Raw genomic sequence first — 17,703 nt, forward strand, 5'->3', positions numbered from 1 at the left:
ATGCATGACAAAGACAACAACACACGGAGACAAAGACCTGAACCCGAGGAATAAATATAACTTAACGCCGGAAACGGCAAGAGTTGGAGTACAAAAAGGGAAAGTTACATCCGGGGTGTTACAACACTCCACCACTACGAAAAGATCTCGTCCCGAGATCTAGGACTGAAAAAACGCCGGGTACTCAGAACGAAGGTGATCCTCATGTTCTCAGGTAGCTTCATAGTCGGAATGGTGTGACCACTTGACTTTGAGAAATTTGATTGACTTGTTGCGAGTCTTGCGTTCAGTCTCTTCAAGAATAGCAACTGGGTGCTCGCGATAAGATAGATCTTCTTGGAGCTCAATGTCCTCGAAGTTGACGGTGCGGTCAGGAGTCTTGAAGCACTTTCGAAGCTGAGAGACATGGAACACGTCATGAACATTTGCAAAGTTTGAAGGAACCTCGAGTTGATAGGCGAGGTCGTCTCTCTTGCTGACAATCTTGAAAGGTCCCACATATCTAGGGGCAAGCTTCCCTTTGATACCGAAGCGACGAGTACCTTTCATAGGAGAGACACGTAGGTAAACATGATCTCCGATCTCGAAAGCCAAATCACGGTGCTTACTATCATAGTAGCTCTTCTGGCGGGATTGGGATGCTTTGAGGTTATCTCGAATGACTTTGCACATTTCTTCTGCTTCTGTGATTAAGTCATTACCCAAAAGCTGATGTTCACCGGTTTCAGACCAGTTGAGAGGGGTACGGCACTTCCTGCCATACAGAATTTCAAAAGGGGCCTTGCCCGAACTTGCTTGAAAACTATTGTTGTAGGAGAATTCAGCATAAGGAAGACAATCCTCCCACTTCATGACGAAGGAGATCACACAAGCCCTAAGCATATCTTCAAGAATCTGGTTGACACGCTCGACTTGACCGCTTGTTTAAGGATGGAAAGCTGTGCTGAAGCGGATGTTAGTGCCCATGGCCTTCTGAAAAGAATCCCAAAACTTCGAGGTAAAAATGCTGCCACGGTCTGAAGAGATCACTTGAGGAATACCGTGCAGAGAGACAATGTGAGAGGTATAGAGTTCCGCCAATTGAGCTGCAGTGATCGACTCTTTGATAGGCAGAAAATGAGCCACTTTGGTGAGTTTATCGATGACAACAAATATAGCATCATTGCCACGCTTGGACTTCGGAAACCCAGTCACGAAGTCCATCTCAATGTGGTCAAACTTCCATTCTGGAATAGCAAGAGGTTGGAGGAGACCAGCTGGCCTTTGGTGTTCTGCCTTCACTCTTCTGCAGACATCACATTCATTCACGAATTGAGCGATCTCGTGCTTCATTCGAGTCCACCAATACGCTTGCTTAAGGTCCTGATACATCTTCGTGCTCCCAGGGTGGATGGAGAGGAGAGAATTGTGAGCCTCGTTCATGATCACATTACGGAGGTCACCTTTGGGCACAACAATACGATCCTCGAAGAAGAGAGTGTCCTTGTCATCAAGGCGGTAGCAGTTGTACTTGGACTGACTCTTGGCAATCCCAATCTTCACCTTTTTCACCATAGCATCAAGAAGCTGGGCTTGGCGAATCTGGTCTTCTAAGGTAGGAGAGACTAGAAGGTTGGCGAGGAAACCTTGAGGAACAACTTGCAGATTAAGTTTGCGGAAAGCTTCACAAAGCTCGGGTTGATAAGGCTTAAGAATCAGACTGTTGCAGTAAGCCTTCCTGCTCAAAGCGTCAGCAATCACATTGGCCTTGCCTGGAGTGTACTCAATACTCGGATTATACTCTTGAATCATTTCGACCCATCGAGTTTGCCTGAGGTTGAGATTAGGCTGAGTGAAGATGTACTTGAGACTCTTGTGATCAGTGAAAATGTCCACTTTTCTTCCCAATAGAAGATGTCTCCAAGTCAAAAGAGCATGCACAACTGCCGCCAACTCGAGATCATGAATGGGGTAGTTCTTCTCATTAGGCTTCAACTGGCGAGATGTATAAGCAACAACTTTCTTCTCTTGCATCAAAACTGCGCCAAGACCTTGGAGAGAGGCATCACAAAAGACCTCGTATGGTTTGGATTCATCAGGTGGAGTCAGAACTGGAGCAGTGATCAACTTCTCTTTCAAAGTGTTGAAAGCAATATCACACTCGAGACCAAACGTACTTGACGTGCTTCTGAAGAAGATTTGAGAGAGGCTTCGCGATCTTAGAAAAGTTTTCAACGAATCTTCGGCAATAGCTTGCGAGACCGAGAAAACTGCGGAGTTGCTTCATGTTCTGAGGAGGTTCCCAATTCACAATTGCAGACACCTTCTCGGGATTCACGGAAATGCCCTTGGCAGAGATGATATGACCAAGATAAAGAACCTCATCGAGCCAAAATTCACACTTGGAGAACTTGGCGTAGAACTGATGTTCCCTGAGCTTATCAAGAACCAAACGTAAGTGCTTGGCATGATCTTCCTTATTCTTCGAGAAAACCAGAATGTCGTCGAGATAGACCAAAACGAAGTCATTGGTGTAGGCATTGAAGATGAAGTTCATCATGCGAGAGAACGTCGGAGGAGCGTTGGCGAGGCCAAAAGACATGACAGTGTATTCATATGAACCAAAGCTTGTTCTGAATGCTGTCTTGGGAATATCTTCTTCACGAATGCAAATCTGGTGATAACCCATACGGAGATCAAGCTTGGAGAATACTTGGGCACCTTTGAGTTGTTCGAACAGCTCATTGATGTTGGGAAGTGGGTATTTGTTCTTGATGGTCTTCTTATTCACTGGACGGTAATCAACACAAAGTCGGTCCGTTCCATCCTTCTTCTTCACAAAAAGAACACCACAACCCCACGGAGAAGAACTAGGCCGGATGAGACCCATTCTCTCTTGCTCATCGAGTTGCTTCTTCAGCTCCTTCAACTCTTCAGGTCCGAGCTTGTAAGGACGCTTGCACACAGGTTCCGTGCCAGGCTCAAGTTCAATAACGAATTCAACTGGCCGGTGCGGAGGCATTCCTGTGAGCTCTTCTGGAAAGACGTCTTGATATCGCAAACGACTGGAATTTGAGAGATGGCATCCAATTCACCCTTCTCATTGAGAGAAAACAGACGAATGGTATCATCACGGGCGGCAAAGACAATTACATCCTCAGACGAATGAGTCAATTGAATCTGCATGGCTGCACAATCAAGCTGAGCCTTGTTCTTAGAAAGCCAATCCATTCCGAGAATAAGATCAATATCCGAGTCACCAAGAACCGTTGGAGAAGCCAAGAACTTGTAGTCACCCAAAGTCATAGAAACATCCGGAACGATGGAGTTAGCCTGCATGCGCTTACCGGGAGAGACAACTGCTAAAGGACTAGGCAAAACTTGTGAAACCAATTCATGCCTATTTGTAAACGGTCTCGAGATGAAGTAATGCGATGCACCAGTGTCAAAAAGAACTTTTGCAGGAATATCATTAACAAGAAGGTTACCCATTATCACATCTGACGAGTCCTCTGCCTGAGCTGCATTCATCAAATTGACCTTGGCATGCTTGGGGTTATGCTTGACCACAGCTGTACTTGCCGATCTGACAGGAGGAGGAGGAGGAAGACGCCTCTGGTTGAAACACTTGTTGGCATAGTGACCCTTCTGTTGGCACTTGTTGCACGTGACCTCTGAAAGCGGACGGTGATACGAAGCACTCGATCTTGGAGCTTGAGACGAAGTCTTGTTCTGAAAGCCTGGGTTGGGTGGGTGGGAAGAACCACTGCCACCTTTACTCTTCTGCTGATACGGCTAACGGAACGGAGGAGGAGGAAGCCAAAACTTCTGCTGCTTGGCCACTTGAGTAGAGGAAGAAGGAGTAACATCTCTGACTCGCTTCCTGGAAGCATCACACCTCAACTGAGCAGCCTCTTACTTCAGTGCCATGTTGTAGAACTCATCGTACCTCAAGGGCTCAAAGAGACCAAGAGCGAGCTGAATTTCTTCTCTGAGACCACCCCTGAACTGATATATCATGCTCTTCTCATCAGGGACGTCCTGCTTGGCAAACCGGGCGAGCTTCTGGAACAACTTGTTGTAGTCATAGAAAGACAAAGATTCTTACTTCAGATTGCGGAATTCCTCACGCTTGCTTTCAACCACGCTCTGGGGAATATGATGAGCTCGGAAATCTCGACAGAAATCATCCCAAGTGATAACACGTCCACCTCTGGAATCCTTGTACTGCTAGAACCATTCTGCGGCTTGATCTTTGAGTTGGAAGGAAGCGAACTTGACAAAGTCCTCAGGCCTGACGTTACTGCACTCAAAATGCTTACACAGATCCACAAGCCAATCATCAGCATCGGTTGCCTCAACACAATTACTGAAAGTCTTTGGCCCGTTAGCAAGGAACTGGTTGAGCGTAGCAAAGTGACTCTGATTGCTGCCTTGATTCCCTTGACTGCCTTGATTGCGCTCTTGAAGAATTTGCATGATCAGCTGTGTGTTTGCATTGGTTGCGGCCATCACAGCTTGCCATGCCTCTGGAGGAGGTGGAGGCGGTGGCGGATCAGGATTCGGAGTCGTGCGCGTTGGCGGAGCCATCCTGAAGAGGTTGACCACCATTAGCACATTGATAGATAAATATTGAAGCTGAATCCAACGGAATGAAAATTGCAACATATAGTCTTCACATCCGAACAAAATGAACGAATGCATTCCTCTTCAAATGGTCACATATCCATAAATTGAGAAGCCACGTAGAATTAAGGTAGAGATATAAATCAACAAGGTACGGATCAAGAATGAATAATCGGTAAGAAATCCCAATCTCAAACCAATATTCGTGGAAGAAGAACTAGAGCTACTAGAATTCCCACCTATGAAACTCCCGAACATTTCCGGTTATGCAATCAGGTGTTGGGGATACAGGGGAAGCATAATATCTCACCCAAACTAGCAAATCCTACATCCAGCTGTATCCATCCTTCAACACATAACCAAGAAAACTTCGGAAACCATCTACCTCAACCTTAGAAAAGCATCCGTTATACAAGTTATGGCGATACTCCCGAACTCCCGCCCCAGTGCTGGGTGGCGTCGAGGTTATCTCACCAACGAACTGCATAAAAGAGATTTTTGATATCGGCGAACATATCTCAAGTATTCCAGAATTGCAACGATAAAATTATGATGACAACACCTCAGAGCTCAACTCCCCGGGACACTTCCACTAAACCCCTGACAGGAGGCACCAAGACAGTATTCTCATCATAAGCCATCGGAACGATTCCAAGATACTCGCGTGATCCTAAAAAAAATTTAGTGAAATTTGAGAAGAGAAGAGTCAAAACTCTACGTCAGGATGCCTTACCAGAGCGACGAGGAGACTGGGAAGTAAAAAGAATTCCTAAACTCTCAGATATATAATTCTTAAATAACTCAAAACATTTTTCTAGACACAACTCGGCCGCTAAAAACGATCAAGCAATGGGGCTCCTAAGGTCGGGGAAGGCTCTGATTACCAACTTGTAACACCCTCGATGCGACTATAGCTCCCACGTGTCGAGGCACGACTTAGAGACATAATCGCATTGAAGGCATATGTCGCAAGTTAGGCAATCTTCACAACATCCCATGTAATATGAATAATAAAGGGGAGAACATAGTTGGCTTACACTCGCCACATCAATCAAGAACATAAATAACATTACATCATCCAAAACACTCATGGCCCGACTACGGCGCCAAAATAAAAGAGAACCCAACATGCGACACGGTCCCAATCACCCCCAACTGGGCACCACTACTGATCATCGGGAAAGGAAACGTAGTATCGTTGAGAGTCTTCGTCGAACTCCCACTTGAGCTCATACGCGTCTCCTGGAGCGGAATCATCAGGCCCTGCATCTGGTGTAATAGTAATCTGTGAGCCACAGGGACTCAGCAATCTCGCACCCTCGCGATCAAGACTATTTAAGCTTATAGGTATGGCAAGGTAAAATATGAGTGGAGCTGCAGCAAGCGACTAGCAAGTATGGTGGCTAACTTATTCGCAAAGCAGGGCGAGAAGAGGAGGCTAAGCACGAGCGAGAACTAGAGAGCAACCTGCGCAAACATTACTCCAACACCGTGTCCACTTCCCGGACCCCGCCGAGAAGAGGCCATCACGGCAACACACTCAGTTGATTCATTTTAATTAAGTTAAGGTTCAAGTTATCTACAACCGGACATTAACAAATTCCCATCTGCCCATAACCGCGGGCACGGCTTTCGAAAGTTCAATCCCTGCAGGGGAGTCCCAACTTAGCCCATGACAAGCTCTCACGGTCAACGAAGGAATAGACCTCTTCCCAAGACTTTCCGATCAGACTCGGTATCTCGGTAACTCAAGACACTTTGACAGGTTAAAACAAGACCAGCAACACCGCCCGAATGTGCCGACAAATCCCGATAGGAGCTGCACATATCTCTTTCTTAGGGCACACTCAGATTGTCCTAGGTACGGGTAGGCCAGCCCAGAGTTGCCCCTGGTGGCCACCGGTAGCTGACAGGTGGACCAACACTCAGAGGAGCACTGGCCCGGGGGGGTTAAAAATAAAGATGAGCCTTGAGTCTGCAGAACCCAAGGGAAAGAAAAGGCTAGGTGGCAAATGGGAAAACCAAGGTTGGGCATTGCTGGAAAAGCTTTAATCAAGGCGAAATATCAAGGGGTTCCCATTATAACCCAACCGCGTAAGGAACGCAAAATCCGGGAACATAACACCGATATGACGAAAACTAGGGCGGCAAGAGTGGAACAAAACACTAGGCGAGAGGCCGAGCCTTTCACCCTTTACCAAGTATATAGATGCATTAAGATAACATAGCAATATAGTGATATCCCAACAAGTAAGTAAATGTTCCAACAAGGAACGGCCTCCAATCTTCACCTGCAACTAGCAACGCTATAAGAGGGGCTGAGCAAAGCGGTAACATAGCCATTTAACGGTTTGCTAGGACATGGTGGGTTAGAGGTTTGACATGGCATTTTGGAGGCTTTCAAACAAGTGGTTGGCATCGTAGCATTGGCATAGCAAAAGAGCGAGCAAACTAGCATAGCAAAGATAGTAGTGATTTCGAGGGCATGATCATCTTGCCTGCACAGTTGTCAGAGTTGACTGGATCCTCAAGAGCAAACTCAACGGGCTCCTCGTTAGCGAACTCGTCTCCCGGCTCTACCCAAACAAGACAAACAAGCAACAAGGATACAATCAACCACGTGCAAGACCAAGCAATATGATGAAATGATGATATGCTATGCGAGATGCGATGCGGGATGCAAAATGCAAGATATGACAGGAAATGCATGGACCTGGCCTCAACTTGGAAATCCAAGTGTGCCAATGGAAATATGAGATGAAATCGCTTGAAAACGATATAAAAAACGCCGGAATCGGAGTTACGGTTTGGAAATGGCAAGCGTTTTAAGAATGACACCGGTCTGCGATTTACAGCAAGTAGGCATCTAAATGCAATGAGATGAACATGCTACAGCACCCAAACATGACAACAAAATACATGGTAGGGATGCACACAAGATGCTTAACAAAAGTCTAGCACTGAGCTACGGCCAAATCATCCATTATGAGGTTCAAACAAGCATGGCAAAAACGCAAATGCAAAACAGATTTCAGACTTAGTGAAATTAACACTTGTCTGAAATTTCAGATCATATAGCCCTCTTCGGAGCAACAAAACAACATGCTACAGGACCTGATTATGACAAAGAAGAACATGGCATGGAGCTACTCAACAAGCTTAACAAAAGTCCCTTAGTGACCTTGAGCCAAAAGGGATCACAAAATATACTAACAAGCACACGACCATCGCAAAAACATAATCAGTTTTCAGACTTAGTGAAAACTGGGACATGCTGAAACATAACTCACGAAGGCATGTAAACGAGCTCGATGCACTCACTACGGTGCAAGTCACGGCAAGACAAGCATACATCCATCAAGAAGGCACAAAATACAAGCTAGACATGGCAATAACAATGGCATAGCATGCACGGATCAACTACAATAACATCGGCAAAATCGCAAACAAGTTAACGATCTGCCCAGATTCACAGCGAAGCAAAAGTAGAGCTCGATTGACTCAAGCTAGGGTGCTCCATAATTGCAAACAAAGGCATTGATGGATAAAGCACTACAAGACTAACAAAACTCCTTTACTGATCATCCTCAAAAGATGCACGGATCACTAGGAAATAGCATGAACATATGGCATCATGAACTAAATAATCCCAGACTTAGTGAAAACTACTAAGTCCTTGAAAACAGATTTACCGGGTGCCTCACTTTGCAAGCTTGCACAAGTCACCACACACATCACAAAAATGCATGGGTTGCACCTCTGGAAAGAAGACAAAATCCTTAACAAAACATATGAAGGACTCACAGGCATATCATGCACACAATAATCATGGCAAAAATGACAAAAGTCTAAGATGAATTAGCAGATCTGACAATTAACTCACGAAGCCTCCTTCTAACAGCATTTCGGGTATCAAGATGCACTGAAATGAAAATAATGCAATGGAATGAAATGATGTACTCGTCGAGGCGAACATTTTGATATGCTAAATGCCCAAATCGGAGCTACGGATGCAAAGTTATGGGGCCCCGAACAGGAGCATATGGAGTAAAAAATCTAGGGACTTAGCAAAAAAACAACCTCTGGATCTGGATCTAGGGTTCGCACGGAAACCGAGGCGCGGCGCTGCACTGTTCACGGGAGGCGGGTCCGAGGTCGCCGGCGTCGGGGTCTCGCCGGAGAGGAGGTAGGTCGGCCGGAGTGGTCGGGGCGGCGGCGGCGGCTTCCGGCGGGAGCGGCGCGACGACCGGGCGGCAGGGGCGGCGTCACCGGCGTCGAGGCGGGCGAGGCGAGGAGGAGGCGAGGTGGGTGGAGCTTGCCGGCTCGGGCGGAGCGGCGGCGGCGCGAGGCCGGTCGGGCGGCGCGGGCACCCAGGCGGCGGCGGGAGGCTGATGGGCTTCGGGGGCCGGGGACGGGCTCGCAGGCCGGCGGCGGGTGGAGGGCGGCGCGCCACGTGTCGGCTCGGGAGAGGCGGCGGCGGGATCCGGACGTTGTCCGGCTCGTCCGGACACGTCCGACGGCGGATCTGGGGATTTTTTTAGTGTTTTGGGGAGAGGGGAGATCCGAAAACGGAGGGGGTGTATTTATAGGCATAAGTGGAGCTAGGAGAGTCCAAATGAGGTGCGGTTTTCGGCCACACGATCGTAATCGAACGCTCTAGGACATGGAGCGGAGTTTGGTGGTTTTTGGGCCAAATTGGAGGGGTGTTGGGCTGCAACACACATGAGGCCTTTTCGGTCCCTCGGTTAACCGTTGGAGTATCAAACGAAGTCCAAATGATACGAAACTTGGCAGGCGGTCTACCGGTAGTAAACCAAGGCCGCTTGGCAAGTCTCGGTCCAATCCGGAAATGTTTAATCCCCACACACGAAAGAAAGCTAGAGATGACCACCGGAGGAGAACGAAGCGCCGGAATGCAAAACGGACAACGAGAAAAATGCTCGAATGCATAAGACGAACACGTATGCAAATGCAATGCACATGATGACATGATATGAGATGCATGACAAAGACAACAACACACGGAGACAAAGAACCGAACCCGAGGAATAAATATAACTTAACGCCGGAAACGGCAAGAGTTGGAGTACAAAAAGGGAAAGTTACATCCGGGGTGTTACACTAATTAACTAGGGCGCGCTGCCCTGTGAGCCTGCTGGCCCTTCTGGGCCTGCATTTGCACACCCTAGGTCTGGCAGGCCACTGGGCAGCGCGCCAACAAATTTTTATATAGTTTTTTCTTTTCTGCATTATTTATTTTCTTCTATTTATTTTGAGTAGTTTTTATATAGTTTTTTCTTTTCTGCATTATTTATTTTTTTCTATTTATTTTTGAGTAATATTTTGTATAGTTTTTTTATTTTCTGCATTATTTCTTTTCTTCTATTTATTTTCTTCTATTTCCAGTTTGTACACGAAGTGCGTCCAGTTTTTGCCGTGACCCTCTCTACTCTTTCGCGCATGCTATGCGGGTGATATGATGATACCATGCCAAGTTTCAACATTTTCAGGATTCATTTTGTAGTGATTTTCAATTTCACGGTCATTTATCTCTCTAAACAATTAGATAAATGATCGAAAAACAACAAATGATGTTAGAACATGTTGGAAATTGATGACGTCGCTTTGAATGCTGCATACTGATCACAAAAGAAGTTCGGAGTTCAAATAAGTTTAAAAAACATTGAAGTGGCCGTGTAACAGATGAGTTCTCGTCTGAAACCCTGATACTCCGAAAGAGTTTGTGCAGTTTGTACACGAAGTGCGTCCAGTTTTTGCCGTGACCCTCTCTACTCTTTTGCGCATGCTATGCGGGTGATATGATGATACCATGCCAAGTTTCAACATTTTCAGGATTCATTTTGTAGTGATTTTCAATTTCACGGTCATTTAGCTCTCTAAACAATTAGGTAAATGATCGAAAAACAACAAATGATGTTAGAACATGTTGGAAATTGATGACGTTGCTTTGAATGCTGCATACTGAACACAAAAAGAAGTCCGGAGTTCAAATAAGTTTAAAAAATATTGAAGAGGCCGTGTAACAGATGAGTTCTTGTCCGAAACCCTGATACTGCGAAAGAGTTTGTCCAGTTTGTACACGAAGTGCGTCCAGTTTTTGCCGTGACCCTCTCTACTCTTTCGCGCATGCTATGCGGGTGAAATGATGATACCATGCCAAGTTTCAACATTTTCAGGATTCATTTTGTAGTGATTTTCAATTTCACGGTCATTTAGCTCTCTAAACAATTAGGTAAATGATCGAAAAACAACAAATGATGTTAGAACATGTTGGAAATTGATGACGTCGCTTTGAATGCTGCATACTGAACACAAAAGAAGTCCGGAGTTCAAATAAGTTTAAAAAACATTGAAGTGGCCGTGTAACAGATGAGTTCTCGTCCGAAACCCTGATACTCCGAAAGAGTTTGTCCAGTTTGTACACGAAGTGCGTCCAGTTTTTGCCGTGACCCTCTTTACTCTTTTCGCGCATACTATGCGGGTGATATGATGATACCATGCCAAGTTTCAACATTTTCAGGATTCATTTTGTAGTGATTTTCAATTTCACGGCCATTTATCTCTCTAAACAATTAGGTAAATGATCGAAAAACAACAAATAATGTTAGAACATGTTGGAAATTGATGACGTCGCTTTGAATGCTGCATACTGAACACAAAAGAAATCCGGAGATCAAATAAGTTTGAAAAATATTAAAGTGGCCGTGTAACAGATGAGTTCTCGTCCGAAACCCTGATACTCCGAAAGAGTTTGTCTAGTTTGTACACGAAGTGCGTCCAGTTTTTGCCGTGACCCTCTCTATTCTTTCGTGCATGCTATGCGGGTGATATGATGATACCATGCCAAGTTTCAACATTTTCAGGATTCATTTTGTAGTGATTTTTAATTTCACGGTCATTTAGCTCTCTAAACAATTAGGTAAATGATCGAAAAACAACAAATGATGTTAGAACATGTTGGAAATTGATGACGTTGCTTTGAATGCTGCATACTGAACACAAAAGAAGTCCGGAGTTCAAATAAGTTATTAAAAATGAAAAAGAGGTGCAATGCTGGTTAATTTGCTTTAAGCCTTTCGGAATAGTGTAGACTGCACTGCACATAGCTCAGTGCAATCTATGCTATTCCGAAAGGCTTGAAACTAATTAACATGCAGGTGAGCATTGCGCCTCTTCGTCATTGTCTGTGCACTCACGGCTTATAAACTGCTCATACTGCCTCTCTCTTGGCGAGGTGAGACTAAAAATCAGCTTACTAAAAACTCTAGTACCGGTTCATGGCATGAAACGGTACTAAAGGTCTTCGTGGGGGCCCCAGCCTGACCATAGCCTGACACAGCCTCATTAGTACCGATTCGTGGCATGAACCGGTGCTAAAGGTTCGCCACGAACCGGTACTAATGAGAGCGGCCCGGCTAGCCGTTGGAACCGGCACTAATGTACACATTAGTGCCGGCTCAAATTCAAACCGGCACTAATGTGCTTCACATTTGACCATTTTTCTACTAGTGTATGTATGTATGTATGAATGTATGTATGCCTTTTGACAGTGACAAAGCATATATCTGTTACTGAAAAATCTCGACAGAATCTGCAAGGCATTGCAAAATTTAAAGCGACCAGCAGTTACTGTTTCTAGCAAAAGAAAATTGGTTGCTTGGTTGTCTTGAATGTTGGACAACTCATGAGCAACAAGATGGTCTAGGTTGTCTTGAATGTTGGACAAGTCATGACCAACTCATGAGAAACGAGATGGTCTTGGTTGTCTTGAATGTTGGACAACTCATGCGCAACCAAAAATTAAAGCGACCACCACTCGTTTCTCCTCGGCCTATAGAATGCAGCCAGCAGTCGACGGAAAAAAGGGCAAAAAATTTCAAACATCAGTTCAGTTCAACAAAAAAGGGACAACGCCGTCAAACTGACCGACCGATACAACCTCGGTAGCTTCGACATGGGAAACTGCATCGACATCAACAAGTTTCACCATAAATTTATATATATGCTAGCATCATCTCAATAACGTGGCCTATGTGTATTCCTCCGTATGCATGCTATACATATGTAACCATGCTATATATAAGTATAACTGTTAATATCACCAGATCCCTGTTCCCGTGAACTACTAAAAACAGAGTTCCCCGCTGTCACCAACCATCGGCGACGTCTTCCAACCTTTGCCCGATGACAATACGCTCATCCACGACATAATTACAGAGATCAAGGACGTAGAAATCCCATAACTGCTCCACGAGATCGCTGAGCGCGCGGAAGCCCCTGGCGAATCTCTGGAAGACGCCCCTGGCAGATATATTAGAAAAAAATGGTTTCTGTCATGCAAACCATAATTTAGCAGAAGACACATACAATATCTTGGAATTAAAGAGACACATGACAAAAGCCTAAAACTACCGCGTATCCGGTAACCATCAGAATCAAAGTCCCCGTAAATCAACAGTCAACACTGAACTTAGAAGAAAGTGCAAATTAGACTATATTAGAAAATGAAAGAAAACTACAGGGTTTACCCAGTATTATGAAGAAGCCCAGTGAAAGTCGCGCCCAGTGAGAAGATAAACCCATATCCAATTAGGAGGATAGAAGGTGTCGAAGCAAAGGAGTCGACTTCACCTATGCACAACCGGATAATCCTTCCAATTGTGAAAGGGATAAATGCCAATGTACAGGCCAGAACCATGTCAACCAATGCCACCTGATTAGATAGGCATCTGTTAGAATTTTGTAGAGATTTGTAAAATAACAAGCAGAAAAGGAAATATAAAGCACCCATTCCGAAAGCATGGAACTAAGCCAAAACCTTGTAAATAAAGCCCGCTTAGGATTAGCCTAAAAAATACTGCATTAATATTAGCACAATGGGGAAGCGCCAAAAGGAACAAGTTAATACACTTTCAGTTCTGCAGATGGAGTTTCAGACTCTGCTCTGAGTGCTGGCCCTCTCATGTATAGGTCCCTCCCTTGTATAGGTCCCTCCCATGTTGCACATTACCCCACCCCACCTTCTATCTTTTCTACTGCATATACTTGTACAGTTATGTCTAAAATTTACTGTCGGGGGCACCCTTACGGCTTCCCTGTCAAAAATAACCAGAAGGTTATTCTGCACCTATATTTGGGAATGCTCCTCTTATCAATGTACTAAAGTTAGTACAAAGTTGAGACATTTATTTTGAGACGGAGGGAGTATTTATTAGTACAGATTAATTGACAGGAGGCCCAATTGCAGGGTAGAAGACAGAGTAAGGAAATGAGTAGCATCTTACTTATACAACAACTCATACAAGTTTCTTCAATATGGACATCATTTACTTTTGGCAATCTCTAGCCATAACCTGGAACCTTAAACCAACATGAGGAACCACGGCACGGCATCAAGATGTGCTAAATGCTAGTAGTGGAGAACTCAAGCACATTAATATACAGTAAGTATCAGCAGATATATATATACTGCAGCACTTGTTGAAGAGCATACCAAGAAGGAAAACTGAAGGACGCGCAGCGCGACGACCTGGCAGCGACCCCGGCGTCCTCCGTATTTTGCGCGGAGCGCGTTTTCCGCCCAGAGCACGAGCTGAGAGAGCGCGGCGGGTCGGCAGGAGCGGACGGTGAGTAGACGGAAGGCCTCGGCGCGGGTCCCGGCGAGCGCGAGGCGCCATAGGTAGAGGCCGGTGAGCATCCAGACGATCTTGGCCGTCAGCACGTGGCACAGCGGCAGTAAGATGAGACTCGCAAGCCTCGACAGGGCCGGGGCATCCGCGCCGTAGATGGGGCGGATGGAGATCTCGTGCCCGCACACCTGATCAATCAACCAAGCGCATCATCACTTCATCCGGCATTGCACTTGCACAGCTAAGGGCATCTCCAGCCGTTGGCCTCCTAAGAGAGGCAAAAAATCGCTCTCCGAAGACGCACCGGCGCTAAACCGCGCATTGGGGCGTGATGCCCCCCAGTCACGGCGCCCACGATTAGTCAAAAAAATCAAATACATCGTAAAAACGACTCAAACCTAACACAAACATCGGCGAGTTCGTTCAAACTTAAACATATTTTACAAAAAAAAGGAAAAAACTATCGTGGGCTACCCCGCCGTCTCCCTCGCCGCCCGCCTCGCCGCCCGCCCACGCAGTTCTACATGCCGAGGAGGCTGTAGAACCGCGTGTAGTCACCGCTGTCGTCGTCGTCGTCGTCGTCGCCGTCCCTGCTGCATCCCTCCCCCGGTTGGCGCGGCGGGTTGGACGGTCCGGGGGCGGCGTTGTCGTCGTCGTCGTCGCTGTCGAGGACCACGACGCCGTGCTCGTCCTCGCGCCCACGCTTGCGGGCGGCGATCTCCTGCAGGGCCCCGCGCTGCCGGACCATCTCGTCGCGGAGGTAGTCGTCCCGCACCCACCGCAGGGCGTCCTCGTCGGAGAAGCCGTGCCGGGCTATCTCCTCGTACTCCGCGGGGAGGCAGGGCTCCGGCTTGGGCTCGACGAGGACGAAGCGGCCGATGGGTGGGGAGGCGTTGGCGCCGATGCAGACGCCGAAGCTGCGGGTGCGCGCGCTGACCGGCGTACCCTGGGGCTCCGGCTTGACGGGGCGGAGGCAGGGCGAGCTGCCGGACGAGGAGGAGGACCCCCCGGTCTCCATGCGCCTCGGGGTCCAGGAGCTTCCCCGACGGCGTGAGAAGGAAGGGGGGCGGGGTACTCGAGGCGCGGCGTGTTGCTGCCCTCGATGTACTCGAGGACGGCCTCCAACGTGCGCCCGGGCACGCCCCACCACCGACGCCGGCCGACGGCGTTGAGCCTACCGGAAGGCTCGACGCCGTTGGTGGCCTCGATCTGCTTGGCGTGACGGCGGCGGAAGTAGGGCTTCCAGAGCGGGCTGTCGGGGACGTATCGTGGCCCCTCCCTCGCCGCACGCGGCACGGACGAGCGGATGCGTGCGATCTCCGCACGCCGCGCCGCGCAGGTGGGTATCGGGGGCAGCGGCACGCCGCCGGCGCTGATCCTCCACGCCCCGGGTACCCGCATGTCCGGCGGGACCGGGTACTCGGCCTCAGAAAGAAGGCGAGCCTCGCTCTCGTGAAGATGGCGGCGGCCGAATCCGTTCGCCGCCGCGCCGTCGCCTGGGAAGCGCTCGACCATGGGTGCTGGAGACGGCGAGAGAGAGGAGAAGGAGGAACAACGACGGCGAGAGAGAGGCGAAGGAGGAACGACGACGGCGAGAGAGTACGAGTCGCCGAGTGCTCTGGGGCGCGTCTTATGTAGGCCGAGGCGCCGCCCGTGCGCGAGCCGCCGTGAGTACGCGTGGCGGGCGAGGGAGGGCGAGGGACGCGCGTCATCCGGTCTTCACTGCGCCGCCCGTGAGGCATCAATGGCGCAGGCTGACCGGCGCGGCAGCTTTGGCATTGATGCTCCGCGGGAAACGAGGCGATGAGGACGACGAAAGGCCGAGAAGAGGGTAGAGTCGCTGACGCGGCGGGCCCGCGGCTGTTTCGCGCCAAAACAGTTCGCCCCGGCGCCCCCGGGTGCCCCAGCGTGCCGGGTTCGGCCTGGGTCCGCCGGCGCTGTTTTCGGCTCAAGCCGGCGAAAATCGGGCTCCTGGAGGCGTGATTGGGCCGATTTTTCGGCGCCGACACAAAAAAATCGTCTGGGAAAGCCTTTCTGGGGACGCGGCTGGAGATGCCCTAAGAAAATGTTATGAGATGTTCAGACTAGCGACTGCCGGCGTAGTCAGTGTGAAATGTTCAGACAACGCATCACCAGTGTGAAAATTTTATTACACAAAGCATCATCATCTGAAATGTTCAGAGTAGCATCGATCAAGCGCATCACCAGGCACTGCACAGCGAAGGGAAATGCTGTGCAATGTTCAGACTAGCCACTGCCCGTGTGTAGTGACTAGTCAGTGTGAAATGTCACCAATGTCAACATTTTGCGCCGGAATCGAACACATGTGAAGAGGAACTGAGCGCGAGCACGGTGGCGAAACGGATCTGCCGGAATCGGCGAGGGAGAGGCCACGAGGGGACGGGCTAAATTCATGGCAGGGCATGATCTGCTCTGCTGGGAGAGGCGGGGGACGAGGAGAGGGTAATAGGTACCTCGCAGCGGCGCTGGCGGGTGGCGTCGAGCCACCGGAGCTGGCAGTCGTCGTGGACGAAGCGGATGGTGCCGCGGCAGGCGCAGGGGTGACGCAGCGGGCGCTCCGGCTCGGCGGGGTGGCGGCAGATGCGGCACTCCTGCTCCTCGTCCCTGGAGCCTACCCCCGCCGTCTCCCGCGCAGAGGACGCGGCGGCGCCCATCCGCAGAGCTTGGGGAATGGCGAACGGCGACGGAGAGCGAGACGGAGGACTGGGGTTTTTGGTTGGCGGACAGGGGAAAGAGGAAGACGCGGCTTCACTCCAAATCCAAAAAGAAATAAGAAAAGAGAACAGAGAACGACGGGGCTTGCCTCTGCTCAGTCCCTCTCCATCCGTGCCCCTTCAAGTTCAACGGCTGGGATTAATCCCCATCGTCCACACCTTTCGGCAGTGCTTAGGCTAGCCATAATGATGATATCTTACTAGTAGTTGGTATCATGCACCTAGGAACAGCAAACATGCTGATGTCGCAGAGAATTAAAGAAGAGAGAAGTTAGAGTACATATGTAGATACAATATTATAATAAATGATATACTACTTTGTGCCATGCATGCCGATTAATATGACACTACTTTATGATACAATGCATTAAGAAGGTGGTATCATACACTAATATTATATGCATGATATTATGCCCTGTTCGGTACTTCACCAGCTCCGCAGAATACAAGAATCTGCAGAGTACTTGTTTGCCCACTTCATCATTTTATACTACGGCTCCGGTCGCTTCGGGAGCAGAGTCATGGAGTGGAGCGTCTCCGAACACAGCCTTAGTATATGATACTTCCCACTATGAGTAGCCTTAGAGCCAACCTTGACCGTAAAGTTTGAGTAAATAATCAAACAATCCATGTTTAATAGGACAAAGTTTATTATTGGTAACGGCGCTAGTATGAGATTTTGGGAGGATACTTGGCTCGGAGAGACACCCTTA

The 17,703-nt window shown here is 48.3% G+C and overlaps 1 protein-coding gene across 1 annotated transcript in view; it reads right to left on the bottom strand.

Moving 5' to 3' along the window:
• The window catches only part of LOC125533212 (putative E3 ubiquitin ligase SUD1), a 36,034-nt gene extending 18,920 nt beyond the window's left edge, over positions 1-17,114 (bottom strand). The window contains exon 1 of the mRNA XM_087539195.1: positions 16,730-17,114. Coding sequence (XP_087395321.1) covers positions 16,730-16,930 — 201 coding nt within the window. The 5' untranslated portion in view covers positions 16,931-17,114. The remainder of the gene's footprint in view (positions 1-16,729) is intronic.
• Positions 17,115-17,703: the final 589 nt, after the last annotated feature.

The sequence above is a fragment of the Triticum urartu genome, chromosome 1A (assembly GCF_056163025.1).
Source record: "Triticum urartu cultivar PI428250 chromosome 1A, HENAU_Tu73, whole genome shotgun sequence".
In the NCBI taxonomy this organism is placed as follows: domain Eukaryota; kingdom Viridiplantae; phylum Streptophyta; class Magnoliopsida; order Poales; family Poaceae; genus Triticum; species Triticum urartu.